Here is a 24572-nt window from a genome sequence, read left to right as displayed (position 1 = left end):
GCGACACCTGCGTGTGGGACAAACCCGAGCGCGCAGTCCTCGTTCCTTCCTCCCTGGGGACCGCCCCCCACCCCGCCAGCTGGGGAAAGGTGGGAAGATATATTAGCCCAGGCAGCTCCACCAACCAACCGGCTGCTGTGAAAGCTCAGCTAGTTGGGACCCGCCGGTTCTCCAACCTTCGCGCCCAGCGAGGGGCGCCTCTTCCCTCCAAGCGCACAGCTAAATGACAGCCCGATCGCAAGGGCTCCCTGTTGCTTTAAACATGTCCAAGAGGAGCCATGGAAATTCTGAGCAGATGACAGGGTGAAATAGCAACCCTGAAAAGAGTCTCGCAAGCAGCTCCTCGTTAGTATAGTGGTTAGTATCCCCGCCTGTCACGCGGGAGACCGGGGTTCAATTCCCCGACGGGGAGGTGACGGCCAATTTTATGTCCTGAGCGGATTGATGTTAAACAGGCATGTTCCAACCCGGGAGCGTTGGGTCGGAGCGCGGAGTGTGTTTCCCCAGCTGTGGTTGGTTTTAAGGTTTTGTCTAAATAGTTTTTTTAAAAATCAGCGCGGGCTGCAAAAAAATCACACTCGCCTCCCCGTCGGGGAATCGAACCCCGGTCTCCCGCGTGACAGGCGGGGATACTTACCACTATACTAACGAGGAGCTGCGTGGAACCTGATCTTCGAGCAGTCCACTTACTGCTGAAACACCATCGCGCGGTGTATCCCTCGTCGTTCAGGGCACCAGGTCTACGCAGCGCTTGGCGGTACCGGGCTGGAAGCCAAGACCTAAACCCGGCAAGTAGGTGGCAGGAGCGGTTGGGGTAGGAAGGGGGCGGGGCAGGCGAGCTGTGGGCTAGCGGTTGCTTGTGGGAGCTGGGGGGGCTCCTCTCGGAGGCAGGGCCTGCTGCCCTGGGGCTGCCTGAGGGCGGGGCGGCTAGCGGGCTCTTCCCGCTCGCTCCGGGACGCTGGCGGCCGCCCTGCCGTTGGAGGGGGTGGGGCGGAGGCTGCACACTTCGCTGAAGCCCGTAGGGGCCGTTAGGCGCCCTGAGCGGAGTGGGCCGTTTGCTGCCCCGGGGACGTTCGCTGTGGCGCGCCGTCGGGAAGGCGCGCGGGCCGGGTCCCCCGCAGCGGGAGCCGGAAGCTGGGCCGCGCTACGCATATGCGGGGGGGCGAGGTAGTTCTGCGGTGGTGGGTGAGGTCTAATGCTGCGCGTGGTAGAGCCCAGCAGGACCTCGTGGCGCAACGGTAGCGCGTCTGACTCCAGATCAGAAGGCTGCGTGTTCGAATCACGTCGGGGTCAGTCAACTTTTCTTATTCCTTTTTCATGTGTTGGTCGTGCTTTCGCTACCCACTGGGTATAACCCTTGGTCCTCTCCCTACCGTTGCTCCTACTGCAGGCTGGTCATAAGTAGGAACGTCACGCAACAAGCAAACCCTGTGACCATCTCTGCCAGCAACGCGGCACTCAATATTTCGGTGATAAGAAACCAGGGAAGAAGGAATTGGGGAGGGAGAGGAGTTATATTCAGTCAATATAAGGAAACCTGAAACCCGTTTCCTTTCCCCTGTCCTGCATCAGTCAGTTTCTGGCATATCTCACAATTTAGTGCCATCATATTTCCCTGTAGTTACAGGACACCTGGTAAAACTGCTCAGATTCAAACAAGTTTAATGGCAATCAATCAGAATTATGCGGTATCCCCACCCCAAGGAGACATTTGGCCTTAGCCTCAAGCTCAAAAGGTTCTCAAATTTACACACTTGTTAATTTTGGGGTATTTGATAGGCTAGAAAAGCATTTACTATTGAAAAAAAGGATTCCAATTCTGTCTCGTTCATTTTTGGTGCCTTATCCCCTGGAACCTACAGTGAAATCACAAAGCACATGTCACTTCTGGTCAGATCTAACCATCCCTAAGAACAGAGGCTATGTCTACAGTAGCAAGGTCTTTCAGAAAATCAGATCCTTTTTTGAAGGAACACACAGCATGTCCACACACAAAATGTGCTCTTTTGATCTGAAATCGAAAGACTGCGGATCTTCTTCTGGAAGCCCTCTTCCACTCCTGGATCAGGACCACTCCTTTTGAAAGCTTCTTTCAAGAGAAAAAAAAGCGTGGAGATGCTCCATGGGCCTTTTTTTTCAAAAGAGCAGGCCCCTTGGTGATGGATTTTTAGATCCCTGGCCCACTCTTTTGAAAGAGTAGGGGGCTGTGTGGATGCTGTCTATCCAAAGATCTTCTGGAAAATCTCTTCCGGAAGACCATCTTTTGAAAGATCGCTGTAGTGTAGATGCAGCCAGAGGGATTAACCTATTACAGCAATTAACTTGGAACACTTAGGCTGTTGCTACACTCCAAAAATAACTTCAGAGTTGTACTACACACACACTACTTCAAAGCTAAACTTTGAAGTAGGGCACTACTCCATTCCCGGGAATGGAGTAAGGACTTTGAAACTGGGTTCCCTACTTCGAAGTTAGGGAAAATGTGCATAGACTCTCTGCTGAACTTTGAAGTTAGTTCCAAGTGTAGGTGCACCCTTACTGTATACATTTTTGTCATCACATTTCTATGGAGAAAAATATTTTCTGAAGATGGAAACAAATCTAACAAATGACACCTTCAGCTTACAATAGCAGTTTTGTGGATAGTAACTAGAATTTTTGAATTATTTGTATATTATCAAGTTTAAACTCACATCTGGAAATGATTCAGCATGGAGAATTTTAAAATAACCTTTTTACATAATTTCTAACCTTCAAGTCACACAAAGTAGGAACTGATACTTTTATTTTCAGTCCTCTTTCAGTTGGGTCTGTTTCTGTCACAATGCCAGTAGCAAAAAAAAAGTTTAAAATATTAATATAATTCAAACATGTGATTTTTTCCCCCTGTGAGTAAGCGATTGCTTGAAAAATGTTATGGGAAAGTTTTATGAGAAAAAAACAAATTAGGCAAATGCCATGGAATAACAGTGTTTTTATTAGTGGAGTTACATCAAAGATGAATTTGCCCCAATATAGTGAGACATTTCTTTTTTATTACTTAGCAAACTCTATTTCAAGTGTACAGGTTGCACCTCCCTGGTCTGGCACTGTCAGGACCTGATCAATTCTGAATGAGAGAATTTGCCAGATATGAGGTGGTCCCCCATCACCAGCACCCAAGAGCCTGCTTACAGGCACCTTACTTTGGCTCTCCTTCAGCTTGGCTGGATTCCTTGCCCAGCTGCTGTTGAGTCCTGGGTAACACAGTGGCTCCAGTTCCTCCCTGGCCCTGCACTGTTGGAGAGCTCTGGTCCCAGTGCCACGCAGGCTACAGTCCCAGCCCATACAGCCAGGGGGCTGCAGCAGGTTCTGGCCCCAGGCTGCTGTGGCCCCACATGATAGGAAGGCTTCAGCCCAGCAGCATCAGGGCTGCTGTGGAGGTCTGGCCCCATGTAGGGGTCCAGCTACAGCTCTGTGCAGCCAGGAGGCTACTATGGCTCCAGCCCCAACTTTTGGGGTGCAGTGTGGCTTTGGCCTCAGCTCTGCACTGTTGAAGGCTCCAGCCCTGCACAGCCGTATGTGCCCCAGTCCTGCTCTGCCAAGGGGCTACTAGTCTAGCCCCGCACTGCCCCCTGACTTTAGCTCTGGCCCAGGGTTGCTCCTAGCTGGGCTGCCCATCTTGTTGAAGTTGCCCCTCCTGCCTTTAGGTTCTCAGGCTCTCTGGTCAAGGAGCATCCATAGTCCTGCTGGACAATGATGGAGTGTGCCAATTTTCAGAGGTGCAACCTGTATTAAAAATGAACTTTTTTTCTTTTGAGAAATCTGTAATTATGTATCACCATTTTGTTACTTTTTTCACTATTTCTTTCATTCACTCAAGAACATGGAAAAGCAATCAGCTTTAAATAAACAGAACTATAGTGTACAGTTACAATTAAACACCTGTTTCTTATTTATAAGAAAAATTCCTGTCTTCTGTTGAATGCTTAGTAAATACCATTTTGTTTTGTTGCCAAACTTTGTCATGGACTTGAATTAAATTAAAATTCCATTAATGTTTTCAAATTTGTGTTTCAGATAAATGGATTTCCATATTAATGCCTAAATCTTATAAGTGAAGGTGGTTTATCACATCCTTAACATTTAAATTTGCAGCTCCTTTTCAAATGCTTTTGTCATCTGTAAGACATGGCTGGTGAGGTAATATCTAGTATTGGACCAGCTTCTTTGGGTGAGACAGACAAGCTTTCTAGTTTACACAGAGCTCTTCTGCATTTATTGTCATCTTTACTTTGCTTTCAGATAAATATGAAACATGTCTTTAAAATTTATATTTCTAACAAATTAAATCAGCATCCAAAAATCTCCATTGCAAACATTCTGTATCACCCTAGAAGATAAAATTCTTCCATTGCAATGTTCCCTCTAATTTTTCCCATGTATGTGCAGAAATAATTTTTATGTGCACCAGTATGGAGGTGATATGTGATGCATGACATATCACGTCCTTATTGGTGCATGTAACAAAATTAAGGTGACGGGTGGGACCAAGGGGTCCGGAGCGCAGGAGAGGCCTCAAGGCTGAAGCAGAGGGTTGGGTATGGAGAGTGAGAGCTCCAACTGGTGGTGTGAGCTCTGGGCTAGGGGCCAAGGGTACAAACTGCCTTAGGGAGGCAGCAAGGAGAAAGGACTCCCCCAGCTCTCTTTTCCCACAGCAGCACCTATGGGAGAAGTGCCTCTCCCTGCTGCACTAGTTCTGGGTCTGAAAGCAGGGAGAGATGCTTCTCCCCATCACAGCAGCTCTGGGGCTGGGAGCAGGTAAGAAGTGTCTCTCTATACTGCAGCCCTGAGTGTCTGTGTGGCCCTTGGTAGGCTGGCTGTGCAGCTTAGAGAAAACTTAGATGAAATGTATTTTTTGTTTTTATTCACTAGAAGCTCTAGAGCAACATTCTTAAATAAAGCAGAGAAAGCTCCCAATAAACTCAAGATTTGAGATTATTTAAAAGCTAGTAAGCAACTTCACATCAAAGAAAAATACTTTTGACAGGATGTGGAAAGCTAAGGAACTCCAGTAATTTGAAAGGGTCTGTGGTGTGGTCAGTCTCATTCCTGGGCCTCAGGCCCCCTGTTTAGTCCACTGGCCCCACTGCCTGCACCATGTTACCCTTGCTGGGGCAGAGGGCAGTCTGGATTGCTGAGGCTCCTCTCCTCTTTCATAGCCCTGAATTTCTCTCTATCTCCTCACTAGTCTCCCAAACTCTCCTTCATCCTCCTCCCCTTGCCTTGTGTGGAGACAAGCTTATAAAGGTAGCCCCTGAGTAGGATCAGCTGGCCCTGATTGATTTAGGGAAGCCTACTCCTCAGCTGTTCCCACTTTGTTTGCTAGCTCTGTCTCAGCTGTTTTTACTCCCGCCTCCCCGTGCGTTGGGGCTCCCACAGCAGTGGACCCCATGTTTGGGAGGTGGGCAGCCCTTGGTTGCTTCATCAAGCCCCTGCAGGGCTTCCCTTTCAACCCCCTCCTTGGGTCAGTTTCCCTCCTGCCTCTGGCAGGCTGCTCCTTCTCCCCCCACTCCACCCTTTCCAGCTAGTTTCCCCTAGCAGGAGGGTTCCCCCTTCCACCCTTTGGGGGGAGGCTGCTGGCCCCCTACTTGGGCCCACCTCCTTCCACCTAACAGCTGCTGCATCCTCACCACACTGGAGGAGGTAAGGGGTTTTTAAAGCAGTGGTTGGGCTCCCTCCACAGCCTCCTGTGGAATGGCTTAGGGGAGGGGTGAGTTTGGGCAGGGCCCCTCTCCACTGAGGCTCCAGAGGGGTGGCTGCACAGCTGGGGGTGGGTGTTAGGGCGTAGTCCCTACCCCACCCCTGCAGCCACCATCTCCCCCACTGCCCTCCCCACACCCAGCCACTGCCCCCGCATCTGAGCCCCCCTCAACCATCTGCCCCTTCCTTCCCCTCCACCTACTTGAGGCTCTGCAGCAGCTGCTGTGCCCCCCCCACGGCCTCAAGCGCCCGTGGGCACTACTTCTCCCGTCCTCTCCCCTCTGGTTGGCTCGCCCCCCTGCTTCTTCCATGTGCCCATGCCCCCCCATCTTTTTTTGTTCTACACGGTGCTTGAGCCCCCCCCTTCTCACTCACACCCCCACATGCACTCACTTTGATATCCCCTCACATCCCAGTGCAGAAGCAGGAGCTGTTCTTTCCATCTTGTGCTGGGAGTACTGGCCATCCTTTCTCCCCCCATTTCCCTGAGCTCATCTCCCTTCCCTGCCCTTCCCCCACCTGGCCAGGTCCTCAGCCCGGCCAGTGGGGGAGGGGCAACTATTCTTTCCTCCTTCCTTTCTCCCCTCTTCTCCTGCTCCTTCTTAAAGGCCCCCACCTTCAATAATGTCCTCACTCCCATATCCCCTCCTCATGGTCTCTGTGCCCACTGGGGGGGGGGTCATCCAGTGATGTCCCCCTCCCACTTCCAAAATGGTGGCCTGCTCATCCATGGTTGCTGGGGTCTTTGCCATCACGTCGGCCGAGGGTGCAGGTGCAGGCTCCAGTGCTCCTGCCAACCCTGCTGCGGTGTCCTCCAGCGACCCCGCCCCGAACCCAACCCCCCAAAAGGGTAGGCAGGGCCAGGGGAAAAAGAAAGGCAAGAGCCCCATCCAGAAGGCTAAACCTCCCGTGGCGGGGGCTCTTACCCCAGCTGCTGCAACATCCAGGGCAGCTTCCCCTTCTCCCTGTCCCCCTGTTCCCTCCACCACCCCGGGGGCTCCGATTCTTCATCCCCCCAGGTCGTATGCCCAGGTGGTGGCTGCCATCTCGCACCCTGCTCCCTCCGCCTCTGCTAGGACTACCACCGCCAACGGTCGCGGCCCCTTCCCTGTGCTCACCAGGAGGCACAGAGTCCGCTGCCTCCTGGTGGCTGCCTTGCCCCACGTGGAAACCTACGTGCAGGCATTGGCACGGGTGGTAGGGTCCACGGTCTTGGTGGCGGTCTCCTGGATGTTCGGGAAGATTGTCTTCTTCCTGGTGTCGGAGGCCGCCGCCCATGAGGCGGTGGAGAGGGGCCTAGTGGTTGGGGGCGTTCATGTGCCCCTGGAGCCGCTTGAAGACCTGGGCGTATGGGTGGTGTTTTCCTCTGTCCCACCCTTCCTCCCCAACTCTGCTCTTCTGCCCCTCCTCACTGCCCTGGGCTGGCCTCTGTCGGTCCTGAGCCCCTGCCCCTAGGTGGCAAGGACCCCGCCCTAGGGCACGTGCTTTCCTTCTGCCGGCAGGCCCGTATCCAACTGCCACCGGGGGCAGCACAGGGCGGGGTAGCCCAGGAGGGGGCTATACTGGTGCCCTATCAAGGGGCCCCGTATTGGGTCCTCTATACCCTGGGGGAGGCCCGGTGCTTTGTGTGCCAGGCGGTGGGGCATGTCTGGAGGGATTGCCCCCTGGCCCGGCATGAAGAGAAGCCCAGGACCTCCTCCGACCCGGGGGCCACCAGCCACGAGACCGGCAGCGCCCCGACCATGACAGGCCCTGGAACCGCCTCTTCTCCTCTCGCCCCAGACGGAGCCATCGCTGCTCAGGCGTCGGAGGGTGCCCAATCACATGGTGCCAGGCATGAAGAAGCAGGCGCCAGCGCCCGAGCAGGCGCTGGAGCTGGGCCTGCGGAGGAGAGGGAGGCAGGGCCAGTGGCAGGACCCGTCCCCTCCCCCTGCTGCCCCGGCCCCTCTTTCCCTCCCTCCTCGTTGCCTTGGTCCCCTGGCTCTTCCTCCTCTGCCGCCCAGCCCCCCTCCTCGGAGGACTGGGTGCTGGTGGGGTGGGGGGGGAAGTGGAAGAAAAGGAGTGTGCGCGCCCGGCACTCCACCCCATCGGAGGATGGGGTGGTTGTGCCCCACAAAGCACCCAAAAGGGCCTCAAGCCCTAGCCCATCCGCCGAACCCCTGGCCACTGACCACCTGCTGGGGGTGACCGAGGCTGCCACGGTGGCCGTGAGAGATATCACCCCTTCTGCCCTGGAGCTGGAACCCCAAAAGTGGGAATGGCCCCTGTTGTCCCCTCGCCCTCTTCTGACAACCCTCTGGCCGCTGCCCAGCTTGCAGCTGCAGAGTGTCTGGAGGAGGTAAGCCTCGGCCTCGCCCTCCTCCCACAGGAGGTCAGGGCCCTAGGTCTTACTCTGGCGGCCCTGGACGCGGACGGCCTTCTATTGGAGGCCTGCAGGCCGTCTGTCCACTCCCCTCGCCTTCCTTCTCCCCGGCCACCAGCAACTCCCTAACCGCCACCCCCCTCTGCTCCGGGACGTCGCAGAGTGCGGGCCCCCCTCTCAGCTAGAGATGACCTCCCGGAGGAGGTCGGCCAGCCCCTGGATGCCCCGGAGGAATTAGTGCTCTCTTTATACCCCGCTTCCCCTTTAGGACCCAAAGACCCCAACACCACTCCCCTCACCCTGCCGGCGCCCGCTGCCGAGTGTGCAGACACCTCGCCCTTAACCCCCTCCCCCTCCTACCACCTGTGGAAGCCCCCTCTCCCGAGACCCCCTCCACTCCCATCCCTGCCCCCGCTCCCACCTTGGGGGGCCCCCCCTTCACCCTTACCCCTACTCCCTCCTCCAATCAATGTCCCACCCCAGGGCCCGTAACCCTCCCCTCTCCAGACCCCCTCCCCTTCCTCCACCCCCTCCCCTTCTCCACGACCCTCCCCTTCAAACCCCTGTCTATCTACATCTGCCCCCGAGGCGGTGATCGCTCAGGAGACCCCTGCCGCATCGCCCTCTCCCAGCACTTCTGGGGCTGCTCTCCCTCTGCCACCCGCATCCTTCCCGAACCTAGACCCTAGCCCCCACTTGGACCTTTTTTCCAGCCAGGGGCCCACAAGAATAAGAGGCTGACAGGCACTTGATACCCCGAGGACTCGGCACCCCACACGCTGGTGGGCGAGATGCACCAGTTCTTGGATGACATTCGCGGCTCCAAGAACAAGGTTGCTTTCGCCCTCCCTTCTGAGCTGCGCCTAGACATCTTTTGTACACACTCATGCGTCACACGCTCCACTTCCCCACCCTCGTCCCGCCCCGACCACAAATGGCGGGACCTCCTAACTTCTTTGGAGGGTGGGGAGCCCCGGTGGGCCAGCCTTTATTCCACCTTGATTCCACGGCCTGCCGGGGACATCAGTTGGAGAATCCTCCATGGAGCATTGAGCACAGGTGCGTACCTGGCGTAGTTCACCCCTAACCCGGACACTTGTGCCTTTTGCAGCATGAGGGAGACCCTGGCGCACATTTATGTCGAGTGCACCAGGCTGCAGCCCCTCTTCCAGCTCCTCCAGAACCTCCTCCTGAGGTTCTGGCTGCATTTTTCCCCACATCTCCTTATCCTCTCACACCCTATCCGTGGCCCCACGAAGTCGCGGGGCCTCCTCCTGGCTGTGGCCAAAATGGCCATTTACAAAACTAGGGAGAGGAGGCTGGCAGAGGGGGCGACCTGCCACTGTGGGGCCTACTTCCATTCATCCCGCTGGTCACGAATCTGGGCAGAGTTCCTCTGGGCGGCATCCACCGACTCCCTCGACAGCTTTGAGGAGCGGTGGGTGCTGTCTGGGGTTCTCTGCTTGGTGTTCCCCTCCGGTTGCCTCACTTTGAATCTCTGACCCTCACTCCCATCCCTGTGTTTTTTCTTTTGTTGTCCCCTGTATTCACTGGGGGCTGCGGCTTCTTTTTAGTAGGCTCCCTCTCGTCCTGAGAGGGGCCTTTTAGCACCCACCCGGCCTTCCAATAGACTCTCCTGGCCCCACCCTGCCACAGGGTCCTATACTGAAAATATTTTTGGCTTCTGCTTTCAACATACTGCACATCCTGAGGCAGGCTTACAGTAGTTTTCCAACAGTTGAAAATGGACACGGTTTCACTCTTTTATCTCTCTCTTCTGTCTTCCTTTTCTTAATAGCATATTCCTTTACAATAGGTAAAATGCAACTTCTTGACTCTCACTTAAGGACAATGGAGAAAATGATATTGCTGATTTAGCCCTTGAAAAGCAGAGCTCCTGAGAGATACAAATTTAGCCTGAATTTGAAATAACACAATGTTTTACAAAGTGTATCACTAGACAGTAGATTTGCATTAAGTATTCTATTGGATATGAATAGCTAATAAATCATACTGGTATTTTTTTTCCTTATAAAAACATCACAAGTAGGGGGTGCTTTACACTGGTTTGTAGTAACTTGATGTTTTTTTTCTGGCTACCATCTGATACTCCAAAATATAAGCTCTCACTTTAAAAATATAAGGGCCAGATCTTCTGGAGGACCTGATCTCTAATTCCGGAAGTAGCAACAAGCTTCATGGTCTTCAGTATAAATTATAACAGAGCAGATGATTCTGGTTATATCACCAACTACTTTTTCCTTGTCCCTGGCATGCCTCTACATATCCCTCATGCAGAGGAACCGCAGAGCAGGCTATGCTACCTATATGTCATTAAGGGATCCCACTATATAACATGAGCTTGAAGAGCCAAGAAGCTGCCCTAAAGACTTGTGGAGTAAAATTACATCTACACTGCAGCATAAAGTTGCTTTTAAGGCACATAGCTTGATTTTACAATGTGACTGTCTTCCTGTACATTAGGTCCATTTCAAGGGGCCCTGAGGCTGACTTTCTCACATCAACCTGCTGATGCAGCATAACACCAATTTTGAATTAAAAAGGTGGTATTCATGTTAGTGTGGAAATAGTGTCACTTTAAATCAATTTTATTAGCCTCCAGAGGTATCCCACAGGTGCCCCACATGTGGCTGTTCTGGCCACTTTCATGTCTGCTGCTCACCAGATGTGCAGGAAATAGATATCAGGAAGCCCGGAAATTTGAATTCATTTTCTTTCTGGCCAGCACAGATAGCGCACATCAGGAGCCATCCATCACATCTAGCCACGATGACTACTCAGGGTCACAAAAGAGCTCCAGCATGGAGCCAAAATGAGATCCTGGATCTCATTTCTGTGTGGGGTGAAGAATCAGTGCTCAGCAAACTGTGAGTCAGCAAGCAAAATGTGGACATATGAGATTTTGTGGGGCATGATTGTGAAAGGGTATGCCCAGAATGCTCAGCAATGCCGGGTCAAAGTGAAGGAGCTCAGGCAGAACTATCACAAAGTGAGAAAAGCCAATGGGAGACCTGGGTCATCTCCCAACAAGTATCGCTACTACGAGCAGCTGGATGCCATTCTTGGGAGGGACCCAACCATGCTCCCCAAGGTTAAGTGGGAGTCTTCAGGAGACTGTCCTCAGGACTTTGAGAGCAGGAGCAGGAGCTGCTGAAGCTGATGTAGAGGAGGATGCCAATGTTCAGCAAGCGCCAGAGAAAGATGATTCTGCCAGCCTGCAGCTGCTCTTCACCCTGGATCTGGGACTCTTCTGGTGAGTATTTTTTTAGAATGCTACAAGTGAGTTGCGGCTGGGTCGGGATATAGACTTACTTCTGTGAACCACATTTTTTAAACTGCTACAAATGGGTTGCGGCTCAGGAGTGGTGGATCTGTGCCCCTTAAAACAGCTTGTTAATAATTCTGGGGATGGAGTGCTTATCCTTTTTGGAACTCTCCATAAAGATCTCAGCCAGGCACTTTCATATTTCACACGAGGTTTTTGGGGTGGCCTAATTTATTGCAGCTTCCACAATAGCGCACCTTGCAATACCACACCTTGCAACGCCAGGCAACAAGTAAGTAATCTGGTATCAAGATGCCACACAGCATTCTGGCAAATTTTCCAGGCCTATGCTCACACACTATGAGCATATTTTATTTTTTATTCTCTGTTATTCTTAGGAGGCTGATGCCTCTTTTGGCATCCTAGAAGCAAGAGAAGTTGTATTAGCATTTTTCGCATTGTTCCCTGGTCATTTAAATTTCCCAGGACCACCCTGAGGCACCACGTCTGGTGGGCTCTCTGTCTCCCCGCTCTGTGTGGCTGGCAGGCTCTCCTGGCCTTCTCCCCTCCCACCACACTGCTGGCTTTCCCCAGGATTTATGAGGAGCCACCGAGAGGTTTTTTTTCTGTGCTTTACAGTTTACAGGGATGACATGCATCTGGTGGGCTCAACCCCTCCTCCCTGCCATGCAGCTGCCAGACTGTGCAGACCCTGCTTTCAGACGCTGGAATATCCAGCATGGGATTTCCCTGCTTTAAATGGCTTTCCCCCCGCATAGGATTTATGAGGAGCCACCGAGAGGGGTTTTTTTTCCCCATGCTTAACAGTTTCCAGGGAAGACACCCTCCCATCCCAGCCCACCATGTGTCCAGTAGGCTTGATCCCTTCCCCTACACCACACAACTGCCAGGCTGTGCAGACCCTGCTCGCACCATCCTTATGCCACCAAGATCTTACCATGTCTGCAGTGAAAGGGTCTGGATAACTAATAGCATCTGTTCCGCAGAGGTCAGTTCATGGTCATCCTTAAGAGGCCAAAAGTAGCCTTGAAAAACAAAAGTTGCCCTGATTCAGATACCCATTCATTCTGTGCGTAAACACTTTGTGTCAAATGTAAAAAATGTATCTAAATTTTGATCTTCACTGTCTTCACCAGTTTGCTGTGATGAGGAGAAAGAAAAGATCTAAACAGGACCTCATCTTTCAGCAACTTAAAAAGGCAGATGGGGAGTGAGCCAAAGCCATCACTGATGGAAGGTGGACCTAGCAGTGGTGGCAAACCATGCTCCAGTACAGGAATAAGGATACAGGAGAGCTCCTGATGACTGTCGGGGAGCAAACTGACATCTTGCATTCCATCCTGGAGTTGCAGAGGAAAACCCATCACAGGACTCATAAAGCAGCCTCCCTATCCCATTGCTGGCCTCCCCTCAATATGGCTTGACCCCCCATTCCCAGTGGGGTCCCTGAACACAGGGCAGTGGGTAGACAATGACAGTCTGTCATTCGACACCCAGGGCCTCCCCACACTGCCAAAGGCTCACATTCCACCACACAGAATGCCAGGATTCCCTTCTTTTTCCTACCTACCCCATAAACCCTCCCCCATCTAAATAAAAATGTTTTTGTGAAAACCACAGTATCATTGATAGGTTCACATGGTGTGAGGTAGGAAATTGTGGTGTGGGTGGATGTTGAGGGTGTGGGCTCCAAAGCAGAGATGTTAAGTTGTATTTTTGATGACAAAGAGATGGCACTACAGTACTTGGTGTGAGGTGAACTGAAAAATCTAATTAAAAATATAGATAATAAAGTGAACAATGTGCACTCTGTTTTGTAACTGAAATACAAATATTTGAAACTGCAGAAAAACATCCACAATATTTAGAATTTAAAATGTTATTCTGTTAATGTTTAACAATCCAATGCAATTAATCACAACTTTTTAAAATCTCAACATTGTGATTCTAAATCTTTGATGGTCCTAATATTTAGATCCATGAAAAAGCTGGTGAGTTTTTTGCAATTTTAAAACATGCATAATATACCTCTATTAACATAATAATTTGCTTCCAGGCTATTTGTATGGCTCTGTAATAATGGCGTCAAGTCCTTTTCCAGATGTAGGAAGCCCATTCATTGTCCCAGGAACCTTACAATCTATAGCTCCAATCTTGCAACCTGTAGCCTATAGGCACGTTCCTGCACTGGTGGAGAAGCTGTGGCATTGGCACTTAGGTAATGGGTAACATTGTCGTCCCGTCCCGTCCCCTCCCCCGCGCATTAGAAGGAATTTCTTTCATACATATATATACTAGTCGCAGCTTTTAACAGCCAGGGCAATTTCTGGCTGGAATTGTTCTCCTCGATCCGACCAGTGCCCAGGTCAAAGCCGAGGAAGGCGAGGCTACCTGCGAGGAGAGGGCACCTCATAATGCCTCCGAAAGCGCCTATTTTAATGCAAATCTCCAGATCTAGGGAAGTGGCTCAAAATCTTATTGTGAGAAGCAAATGACGCGCATGGGACCTTCCGATCGCGCCGCTGGAGCTAGCAGCCATGGCGGCGGGGGGGCTCCGTCCCGCCGGGAGACTTCGCCCTGAGTTCTAGGGGGTCTTAAATGTCCCTCGCCAGCGCAGGCTGCAAACCCCTCCATACGCCAGCCCAGAGAGCGACCGCACAGGAGGTCTCCCCCCGACCTTTGACGTCCTCATCGTTGGGGCGGGGGGTGGCTCGTGGTGCCCGCGGGAGGCGTTAGCAAGAGGAGGACCTCGCCTGGGACTAGCGAGGAGGGGGAAGGGAGGCGGCACAACACCCCCGCCTCTCCCGCCTAAGCCGAATTTAAACTGCGTTACTACTCCTCGCGCAAAGCACTAACGTTGGTCGAGCCCTCGCGCCACGCCCTGTTCAACCCCGCAGCCAATAGCAGCCCAACTTCGGGACTCGCCCGGCCAATCCCGAGGCGGTTTATTGGAGGTCGGGAGAAGCCTCGCCGAGCGCGCCGCGAGTTGGGTTCATTGCGCTGGGCAGGGAGGCGATTTCCTACCCCCTCCCCCTTTGTTGGTGTCCCTCCCGGGCGGCGGCAGAGGCCGGCGATGCCCGAGTTCCTGGCGGACCCGTCGGTGCTGACCAAGGAGAAGCTGAAGAGCGAGTTGATCGCCAACAATGTGAGCCTGCCGGGCGGCGAGCAGCGCAAGGACGTGTATGTGCAGCTCTACCTGGAGCACCTCACCCCCCGCAACGCGCCCGCCCAGCCCGACTTCTCCAGCGACGAGGAGAGGGAGCCTACGCCGCTCGGCGCCAGGGGCAGAGGAGGTGCCACCCCCGGCCGGGTAGGAGACTGGCCCCGCCGCCCGAGGGCCCCGCGCTGCTATACAAAGGGCTCTGGCGGCCGCTGACCGCCTCACGCCCCTTTGCTCTTCCCGCGAATGTAGGCCCGCCCCTGGGGAGTGGGCCGCGGGCAGGCCAGCGGCGTGCGACGCTTCCCGCTCTGAGGCGCGGAGCGCGCCCTGGCGGCCACGGTCTGCGCCGCTGTTTCATGCGGTTTAGAGGCCAGCTCGGGGCGCGTGGACAACGGCGGCTGGCAAGAGCTGCTCGGTACAGACCTCTCCCCCAGGCGCTCGGTTCTGTGCCCTGCGAGGGGCTGGCCGGTGCCCGGCGCTGCGCTCGGGGGTCGGGGAGCGCTGCCACCGGGATTTCCTTTCCTAGTAACTTCAGTCTGGGCCGTACTCCGACGTGGCTGGCACGGCTCGCTGAGCGCTGGCTATCAGCGCTAGTAATATCTGCGAGGCTCCTGTTTCACCGGGCTGGGAAATCGGCGTGTCTTGTTCCTACCACTGCCCGTTTCATTAGTGAAGTTGACGGAGGGGAAATTCTCTGAGGGATGCTGACTTATAATAAGTAGGGTACTGTAATGTGGTAAGAGCGTCTTTTCTGTTGTACCATGGCAGGTGATTATGTAGTGACTCCAGTTACGGAAAGAGGTTGCCTGCATGTGGGGTATTTTAAAATAGGCACCTAAGAAAGTAAGCTACCAATTTTTAGAACGCTTTGCCTGTTACTCTGAAACTTCATTCCAGAAACTTAATTCAGGGAAGAGAAATTCCAGGCTTCTGTTCACAAGCCTTTTTTTTTTTTTTTTTAAATGGAAACATAATTAAACTTCTTCTCTAGGCGTTATGAATTGCATTGGAATAACGTTGCTTAGACAAGCACGAACATTTTGAGTACAGATGGGTGGATGGTTACTAAGTGTGAAGGAAAAAATCTCACAACTTGATCAAGAAATGCTTTGTGTGTCTGTACTTAAGTGTAGCAAAGCTGATATGCTGTATTGTGGTGGGCAGTAATTTTTGTTTGGGGGGGGCACTCTAAGAAGTTAGTGGGTGGTCAAGGGCTGCGCTTTTCCATGATATTTAATGGAAGAGGTGGGGATCTGTGATGGAGGCTGGGTGCAGAGGGGACCTTATGGTAAGTGATTGAGATGCAGGAGGGGATGTAGGATCTTCTGGTGGGGGGGCAGTTTGTGTGAAGGAAGGGGTTGTGGTCTCGGGGGGGGGGGGGCGGAGTTTGTGTGAAGGAGGGGGGTTGTGATCTGGGACTGAAGACTGGGGTGCAACATCCAGAAGGGGATATGGGTGCAAGCAGGGTTCTGATCTGGAAGACGGATGCAGGGCCTGAAGGAGGTCCTGACCTAAGACAGGTGTGCAGGAATTTGGGTTGTGAGTGATCAGTGGGTGGCTGGGAGGGGGTTGTAACCTGGAGGAGGACTGTAGTAGGGGATGCAGGAGCAGACACAGAAGGCTTTTATTACATAGTGTAGAGGTTAGGGAAGCTAAAGGGCAGCCTGCTGCAAGCAGGTAGTTGCTTTAGTCCTGCCTGACCTTCATGGGTGGGGTGCTCCTTAGATGGTGGAGTAGCCCTGTCCATGGCAGCCCCAAAGGCAAGCAGCATCTTGGGAGGTGGCTCCAGCCTAGTTTCCCTGCTGTGGACAAGGGCTGCTCCAGCCATGCTGGAATGTCCCCTACCCATGACAGCAGTGCTGAAAGGGATGCTCCAGCCAGGCCAGAGCAGCCCCAGTCCCTGGAATGCCACAAGCAGAGGCTACTCCAGCTTAGCTGGGTTGGAGCAGCCTCCCCAGCCACACTCTTCTCTCCCCACATTGGTTAATCAGTTAAACAGGATTTTGTATCCTAGCAGAGGTGCAGATTGGGGGAGGTGTGGAATAGGCTATAGCCAGGAGGCACTTACCTATAGGGCTCCTCACCAGCAGGTTCCTTAGCCAGGATTCCTGCCTTCCATGCACTGCAAGTGCTCAGAGCAACTGCTGGGGTCAGTTTACTGCTATGGGCTTATTGCTGTGGGGGATGGGGGAAAGGAGTATGTCACACTGCCTGTCCTGCAAACAGGCAGCTCTGATCAGTAGGGGCTGCAAGGTTTTGCTGCAGGTAGGGGCATTGTGAGAAGCCTCTCTCTCTCCCTCTCTTCCCTATAGCTTGCAGTATTGACAGCTGGTTTTGCTGAGCAGGAGCCCCACAGTCATGGACCCATCTGAGGCTCCTGTGGGCTGGACCCAGTGGCTTGGTGGGCCAGATTCAGTTCATGGGCCATATTTTGCCTGGCCCTGTGCTATATGGAAATGCCTTTGTGCATATACATTCAGGTAACAATCAAAAATCAAAGAGAGCTGGTTCCACCAAGCATGAATGCGAGGCAAGAGTTGAGTTGTGACATGGGCTTTGGCTATACCGAGTAAACTTCATTTAAACACTACTTATTTGAGACTAAATATTTTTGTTCGTAATCTAAATACAGCCAAATACCAAGGGAAGATGCCTCGTGAAATAATTATTCTTGGGTTGTTTGAGTCTTAAGAGTTGTAGTTCTGTGAAATCTGTGGCTAAAATCCTGTACCTTTTTTTAAAAAAAGTGAGTTGTGAAAAAGGAAATAAGATTTATTCTGGAAACTCTTATCTTTTGAGGTGTCTCCCTCTTTAACAGTAGAAATTTAGACCTGTAGCATAGTGAGTTGCTTAACCAAAGATATCCTAGTTTCATCATCTGCAACTGCAATCTGAGCAATTGGAAGAGGAAGGGATTTTTATGTTGACCATTCTTGTACTAATACTGAAGTCAAATACCTGAGCGGAAGTTAGACTTTCTTTTAAAGCTTAATGCTTTTTCCTTTTTAAACAAAGGGAGGGGAAAAAAGCTCCTGCAAAATCAGGAAAGCCAGACTTGATGTGCTTCATGGTTCTGAGCTGCCAACTACCTTCCCCAGCCTCCAAAAAAAATCTCCTACCAGCAGGAAAATATCAAATGTGGGGAGACGTTTTGGACATCTCTTGTACGTCATAAGGAATTAAAACTGCAGCACAAACCCAATTTAAAATTTAAAAAAAAAATAATTTGTCAGTGACCTTTTAAAACATGGTTCTGAGTTAAACTCATGAATCTCACATAATGTGGGTGGGGGGTTCTTGGTTATTTAGGGTAACATGCAGTAACAGTAAATCTCTCATTTATTATGCATCTGAAAGTGCAGTGCTTTTAGTGTTTAAAAATTGCAATAAACTTTATTGGGTGCTTGTTCCAATGATACAATTGGCTTATAAGCGGTGAGCATTGATGTACCATAACTGATACAATAGTAGAAGATATCTGTGTAGTTTTCTCTAGTAAAATTTAATTTGATATTTTTGGTAACACTTTGAAATGCAAGTTTCACAAGTATGATTTGTGCCCAGAATGCTACAATTTTCATATAGCTGTTTGGCGCTATCTGTGCTTGAGGTCGCAATAGGAAAGCGATATCAGAATATTACATAAGTGTTAACTTTTGGAAAAGCAAATGGTAATAGAGTGACAAGGCCCAGGTGACTGTTCACTTATACTAGATCTTAAACAATTTTAAACTTTGAGTTATTGAATACAAATTCGGCATGTTATATGTCCCAAAACACTCCATGGCTGTGTCTACACTACAAAAATAACTTTAAAGTTGCTTACTACAGCGCACGCGCACGCACACGCACACGCACACACCCCTACCTCAAAGTAGGGCACTACTGCAGTCCTGGGAATGGAGTAAGGACTTCATAGTTGGGCTTCCTACTTCAGAGTAAGGGGAAAAAGTGTGTATTGACTCTGCTGGCTACTTCAAAGTAGTGCCTAATTTCAAAGCTAGTTCCTAGGGTAAACAGACACCATGAAACTTAAGATACTATATTACGCTTCCTTATTTTTGGTATCTGTTTGGACATACATTATTCTTAAAGTATCTGAAGAAACACCAGGTGCTCAAGTAGAAATGCATGTGATTCCCAGCTCCTAAAAGCAGTATTAGCCATGAGTTAGTGAGAGCTAATCTTAAAATCATAGAACATGAGACTTGGAAGGGACCTCGAGAGGTCATAGGGTCCAGTCCCCTGCCTTCATGGCAGGCCCAAGCACTGTCTAGACAACCCCGATAGATGTCTGTCTAACTTGCTTTGTGGAATATCCATTGCTGGAGATATTTAAATCTCCCTGTGCAATTTATTTCAGTGCTAAACCACTCTGACAGTTAGGAAGTTTTTCCTAATGTCTAGCCTAAACCTCCCTTGCTGCAGTTTAAGCCCATTGCTCCTTGTCCTGTCTGCTGCCTCCTTGCAAGTCTCTTCTAGGTACTTGAAAACCCCTATCATGTTCCCTTAAGTCTTCTCTTTTCTAAACTAAACAAGTCCAGTTCTTTTAGTCTTCCGTCATAGCTCATGTTCTCTAGACCTTTAATATTTTTTTTGCTCTTCTCTGGACCTTCTCCAATTTCTCCACATCTTTCTTGAAATATGGTGCCTAGAACTAGACACAGTTGAGGCCCAGTGAGTGCTGATCAGAGCAGAAGAATGACTTGTGTCTTGCTCTCAACACTCCTCTTAATGCATCTGAGAATCATGTGGGGTGTGTGTGTTTTTGCAACAGTGTGACACTTAACTCATTTAACTTGTGGTCCACTGTGACCCCTAAATTCCTTTCTGCAGTACTTGGTCCTAAACAGAATAATTACAAATGACAGAAGATAAGAGAAATATTAAGATAATTAATTATCAAGCTCAAGGCATGCCATTGCTAAGGTTACACTTTTTCATTAAGCCAGCTGTGGAAAAAATTCTGCTTGCTTAGTGGATGGCTCAGCCAATCTTTGTTTAGTTCAGTTAACATTCGTGCCTCCCTTGAGAGACTGGATAGCTCTACAGCAGTGATTCCCAGCCTTTTCACTAGTGCAGACCCCCAGTCACTCCCTACAACTCTTCACAGACCCATAGGAAAGCCAATTCTGTTTTCTGATTATTTTTATTTTTTTCACAGGCCCCCTGCAAAATCACGGGGAACCACTGGTCCTACAGTATACTGTATGTGATCACATAAGCAGGTGCATAGTTTATACAAAGTGACTAAGCCATTTCTTGTGACTTAACAGCAGTAGTGGTATTGATACTTAAGTGCTTAGTAACACACAAAACATGCTAAACCTTTCTTGGTTTGGAATGGGGAGCTGTTTAAGCAATAGCCATGTTTCCTCTAGCAGCCATGTGCAGGCTCTTTCCATCATGTGTGGAGTTAAAAAAAAAAAAAAAAAAAAAAAAAAAAAAATGTATCAAGGCGTGTGCAAATGACTGTCTGTTGAGATCTGATGGTTTGAATCCCTCCTGAGCGCTGCACAAGTACACAGCTTGAGCAGTACTGGCCCGCTGTTGGTGATTCATCATGGAGATGATTGAAATACTAACTGTTGAGATAAGTATTAGTAACTTGAAATCCAGAAGGAATTGTTGCATTTTAATAACATTGCTTAAAAATTAAGACCTTAGCCCCATGCTGTCTTACTAATGTATTTGCAGAACATAGTCTTACTTCCAGCTCAATAACTGGAGCTCTGTATAGGCGGCAGACTAAACATGTGAAAGCCTTCTTTGCTGCACTCAGTGCTCAAACTTTAGTACAAGACTTTAGTTTGTAATTCGCATAGCAAGTTACTGGGTCTGTAATGTACTCTGGATTCAGGAGTTGCTCTCAAGGCTTTGGCTTTATGTATGATCAGTCAGGTGTGCCTAATAGAGAAAAGTAGTACACTTACATCAAGTAGGGAAGAAAAGAGAACTATCAAGAAGTGGTGGCTGGTTGAGCTACAGTTAAGTATAAGATCTGAATTCCTTTTCACTTCTTCTTTTAAATATGCATCTCCTAGAACTGGAAGGCAACTTGGGAGGTCATCTAGTCCAGTCCCCTGCCCTCTTGGCAGGACCAAGCACCATCCTTGACATCTACTTGCCCTAATACCTAAATGACCTCTTTAAGGATTGAACTCACAACCATGGGTTTAGCAGGCCAATGCTCAAACCAGTTCAGCTAACCTGCCTGTCATCTGATTACACTGTCACCCCCTTTTTCCCTTCATACTGTTTCTTATTTCAAATTTATCTTGGTGTTTAGGGTAGGAATTTTTCATTTTTTCAGGCAGGTATGGAAGCATCACCAGTTAAGGTTCATCGTTACCCATTGTAAGACCCTTTTTCATTTGCTTATAATGGTGCTGAACTTTAACCGGCTGGGCTGAAATTTTTCATGCTGTCTGCTTCAGGCTGTGTGTGTTCTCAGTGAGTCTTAACTTCTAGGCTCACTGTTTTGGAGGAAGAAATGGTGTGATTCTAATGCAAAGAAGACAAGAGCCAGGGCTACCTGAGGGTTGGAGGAATAGGTTGTTTTGAGATGAGGAGCCTGAAAGTTTGGGGGTGGGGGGGAATGGGAATCATTGTGGTGGAGGTTAGAGAGCTCTACAAAAAAGCCAGAATGCTGGATGTGGGGAGTGAAAACAGACTGAACAAAAAGACTGGGCAAGTGCTTGGTGAGTGGATACGCTGCACCTGACATGGAGCTGGTGGGGAAGAGGAATGTGCATGGTTGTGACTGCTCAAAGGGGAGAAGAGTGCAAAGGACAGGTGTTGTGCAGTGAATAAGCTGAGGATTTTAATTTTTGGTGTGTCTTTTTTTTTTTTTTTTTTTTTTTTAAATACTTGTTCATTGTATGGCCTCTTGCCTTACAGCACACTACTCAAATACTGCTCCTGTAGGCAGAATTGTTAATTTTCTTATGAATTAATATTGACATTCTCATACTGATGAGTTTATTTTTCAAACACCCTGTGTTGAGGATGTTATTCCCCATGCTATAGATGCAAATCGGAGGCACAAAGGTATCCGTTAACTTTGGGTGTTCAATTTGTGAAATCTAGAGCTTGGTTTTTGTTTCCAGAGTAACCAGCACTGTATAGCACTTTGCTTGTAACTGCAAGAGCTCAGACACCTGGAAAATGAACCTGTAATTGCTGACCCTGTATGAACTGTTTTCACTGACTTGCCTAGTATGTAGGAATTCTCTAATAGTCAGGGATGGAGTCCAGGTTAATATTTATCTCCCTTCACTGAGAGGTCATAGTTTTTTCCCTTCCTGCAGTCCTTTGCCTCTCTCACTGTACGCTTCTTCTGCAGTATATGAAACATGGACCCTCTAGGCAAGTCTCTGATTCATCTCCAGAGCAGCATTACTTTTTCTGCCACTGAATGAAGCAGAGTGAGTATGTGATTGTGTACTTGAAGACTGAATCAGCAGTCATGTACACAAAAGGGCTGTATTTAATGGTGCCTGGGTAACCTTTAATTCTGGTATTTCTTGTGTGCTTGACTTTACAACCTTAATGTCCTCAATGTTTGTGTGTAGTGGAAAATGTACGATCGTTGTACAGTTCAGGAACTTGTACTAAAGCCTCTAATTAGCATAGGTAGAAGCTTTCTGGTCTGGCACCCTCTGGACATGGCTATTGCTGAACGAGAAAATTTGCTGGACCATGGAAGTGTTAGTAATGTCCTAGACCATGGATTACCCAATCTTCCTTTACATCTTTAAAATTTGCTCTGTAGCAGGAAAGATCTGGACTTCACCTGCAGCCTGGAATAGGGATGACATTTGCTAGTTTCTCACGACTGAGAGACAAGCATGGGCCACCTATGAGTGTGCAAAAGGCACATGGGGATAGAGGGTCACTACAGACCACCCAGGTGAAGGAGGGCCACTTTAGTGTCTAGGACATTACTAACCCTTCTACTGCTTACTGGGCTCTTGGACGTTTAAGAGCAGATTGGAGCTAACAGCACAGAACACTGAGAGCCAGGACTGGTGGCTGAAAATCAGACTTTGAGACCACTGGAAACTTGGCCACATGCATGAAGAGTGGTCACCTGGCTAACTAAAATCATACCAAATTATGGGTGTTGTCGGATGAGAGTGCTGGATTAGAGAGGTTCAACCTGTAATGCTGATGCACAAACAGCAAGTAATGGCAAGGAAATAATACTACAAGCAGAAGTAAATAACCCTAGAATAATCATTGCTGCGAGGTTTGAGATCAACAGCTTACTCAGGCTCAGTAAAAGATTAAACACTTCATACAAATACAGGAGGCATGCACGTTTACATGGTTCCTAGGCCAGCCCTCTGTGGTTGTCTTATCATATGTTTGTATTTTTTATTAATAATTCCCAGTGTACATAGTCTCTATTCTTGGCAGCAGGCATAATGTTGACAAAACTTATGCTAATCAGTCATTAAGAGCACCCCATTCTGAGTAGTAGTAAAGATGCCTGAGCCTTGTTGCTACCAGTAGCGGAGCTGTACTTGTTTCGGGTTAAGGCTTTAGAAAATCCTAGTGTAGATGCTGTATAATTGTCTTTAGTTTAGGAAGAAACTTCCTTTTATTAGCAGGTAATTTCATAGCTTCCCAAATGATTTGTGGTACCTTCCATTAAAGCTGTTAGACAAGCTATAGGAGTAGTAGAACAGTCATTTCCTGGTCAGCAAGGATCCTGGTGACTAGCATCTCAGTGTTGGATCTTTTCTCAGCAGCAAAGGTAGGGATGAGACAACATGCAGATGGGAATTTTTCTTTTGTTCGTACTTTCAACAACCTTAGTCCAGGCTTAATGACACCAATCGGTAAGCCTTTCAAAAGGATCTATCATCACTTTTCACCTCAGAGAGGTCCCGAGTCAAGCTGGGTATAGTGTACTTAGCAGTACGGCTAAGACAACAATTTTAGAACGTGTGGAACAACCACTGATTTCAATAGCTTGTTTGGGCACTTATAGCCAAAATCTCCAACCTGTCAGGTTCCAGATGACTTTGCACAAGTATTTAATGAATATATGGGTGGGTAGAGACTTCCATTTTTTTCCTAAGGAGCATAGATAAGAGGTGGACTTTCATTTTCACTATGTGCGTTCTTGCTCCTTCCATTATTGCAATGCTATATACCATGGTGGGCAATAACCATGTGGGCTGGATGTGCTTCACCAGGGTTAGCCCCTGGCACACTGCCACATGCTTTGTTGACCTAATCATCTGCAGGAATAGCTGCTTGCAGCTCCCATTGGCCATGATTCGCCATTCCCAGCCACTGGGATCTGTAGAAAGTGGTGACCTGGCTTGTGCTGTTACCTGCAGCTCCCACTGGTTGAGAGCAGTGAACTGTGGCTAATGGAAATTGTGATCAGCTGTACCTGCAGACACTTTGCTAAATAAAGCATCTAGAGGCTGGCCAGAGGCAAACCATGAACGGCCTGCAAGCCACTAATTGATACCCCTTATGAGTGTGCTCATTAGACTTTTAAAAATATGAACTATAGGATGGTTTACAATATCAAAGATCTTTGTTTTTTGTTAAAGCACTTCATTTGTGCAAACACAAAGCTGTTATGACCCTTTAGAAAAGGCGCTCTTTGTGTTCTGGGCCCCAACAAACACACACAACTTGCTGTGGGTAATCTTCAGCATATCAGTCTCTATGAAATACCATTATAAAAATTTTAGGTTACCTACAAATAGCTGATTTTTTTTTCTCTCCACCTGTTAAATTAGCGATGGGCAACTGCCAGGTGTGAGTGGGCCTCCTTCACCTGGGTGGTCTGCAGTGAACCTCCCTCCCCCATGTGCCTTTTGCACACAGGTAGATGCCCCATGCTTGTCTCTAAGAAGCGAGAAACCAACAAATGTCATGTCTATTCTAGGCTGCAGGCAGGAAGTCCCAGATTTTTCTTGCTACAGAGCAAATTTTAAAGAAGTAAAGGAAGATTGAGTTTGGGGAATAAGCTT

At 49.4% G+C, this 24572-nt stretch overlaps 1 protein-coding gene and 3 non-coding genes across 8 annotated transcripts in view; 3 read left to right on the top strand and 1 right to left on the bottom strand.

Annotated features, from left to right (window-relative positions):
* The first annotated feature begins 340 nt into the window (after positions 1-340).
* TRNAD-GUC (transfer RNA aspartic acid (anticodon GUC)) lies at positions 341-412 on the top strand. The gene has a single exon. It is a non-coding gene; the product is annotated as a tRNA-Asp (tRNA).
* A 170-nt stretch (positions 413-582) lies between these two features.
* Positions 583-654, bottom strand: TRNAD-GUC (transfer RNA aspartic acid (anticodon GUC)). Its single transcript has one exon. It is a non-coding gene; the product is annotated as a tRNA-Asp (tRNA).
* A 567-nt stretch (positions 655-1221) lies between these two features.
* TRNAW-CCA (transfer RNA tryptophan (anticodon CCA)) lies at positions 1222-1293 on the top strand. The gene has a single exon. It is a non-coding gene; the product is annotated as a tRNA-Trp (tRNA).
* Positions 1294-14375: 13082 nt separating this feature from the next.
* TMPO (thymopoietin) overlaps positions 14376-24572 on the top strand; it is a 55144-nt gene continuing 44947 nt past the window's right edge. For all 5 annotated transcript variants that reach the window (XM_075011519.1, XM_075011501.1, XM_075011510.1 and 2 more), the window contains exon 1: positions 14376-14721. In XM_075011519.1, the coding sequence (XP_074867620.1) occupies positions 14485-14721 (237 nt within the window). In that variant the 5' untranslated portion in view covers positions 14376-14484. The remainder of the gene's footprint in view (positions 14722-24572) is intronic.

Source organism: Carettochelys insculpta, chromosome 1 (genome assembly GCF_033958435.1).
Source record: "Carettochelys insculpta isolate YL-2023 chromosome 1, ASM3395843v1, whole genome shotgun sequence".
NCBI lineage: Eukaryota > Metazoa > Chordata > Testudines > Carettochelyidae > Carettochelys > Carettochelys insculpta.
The sequence above is the reverse complement of the archived record's forward strand: the minus strand, read 5'-3'. Positions and strand labels throughout refer to the sequence as shown.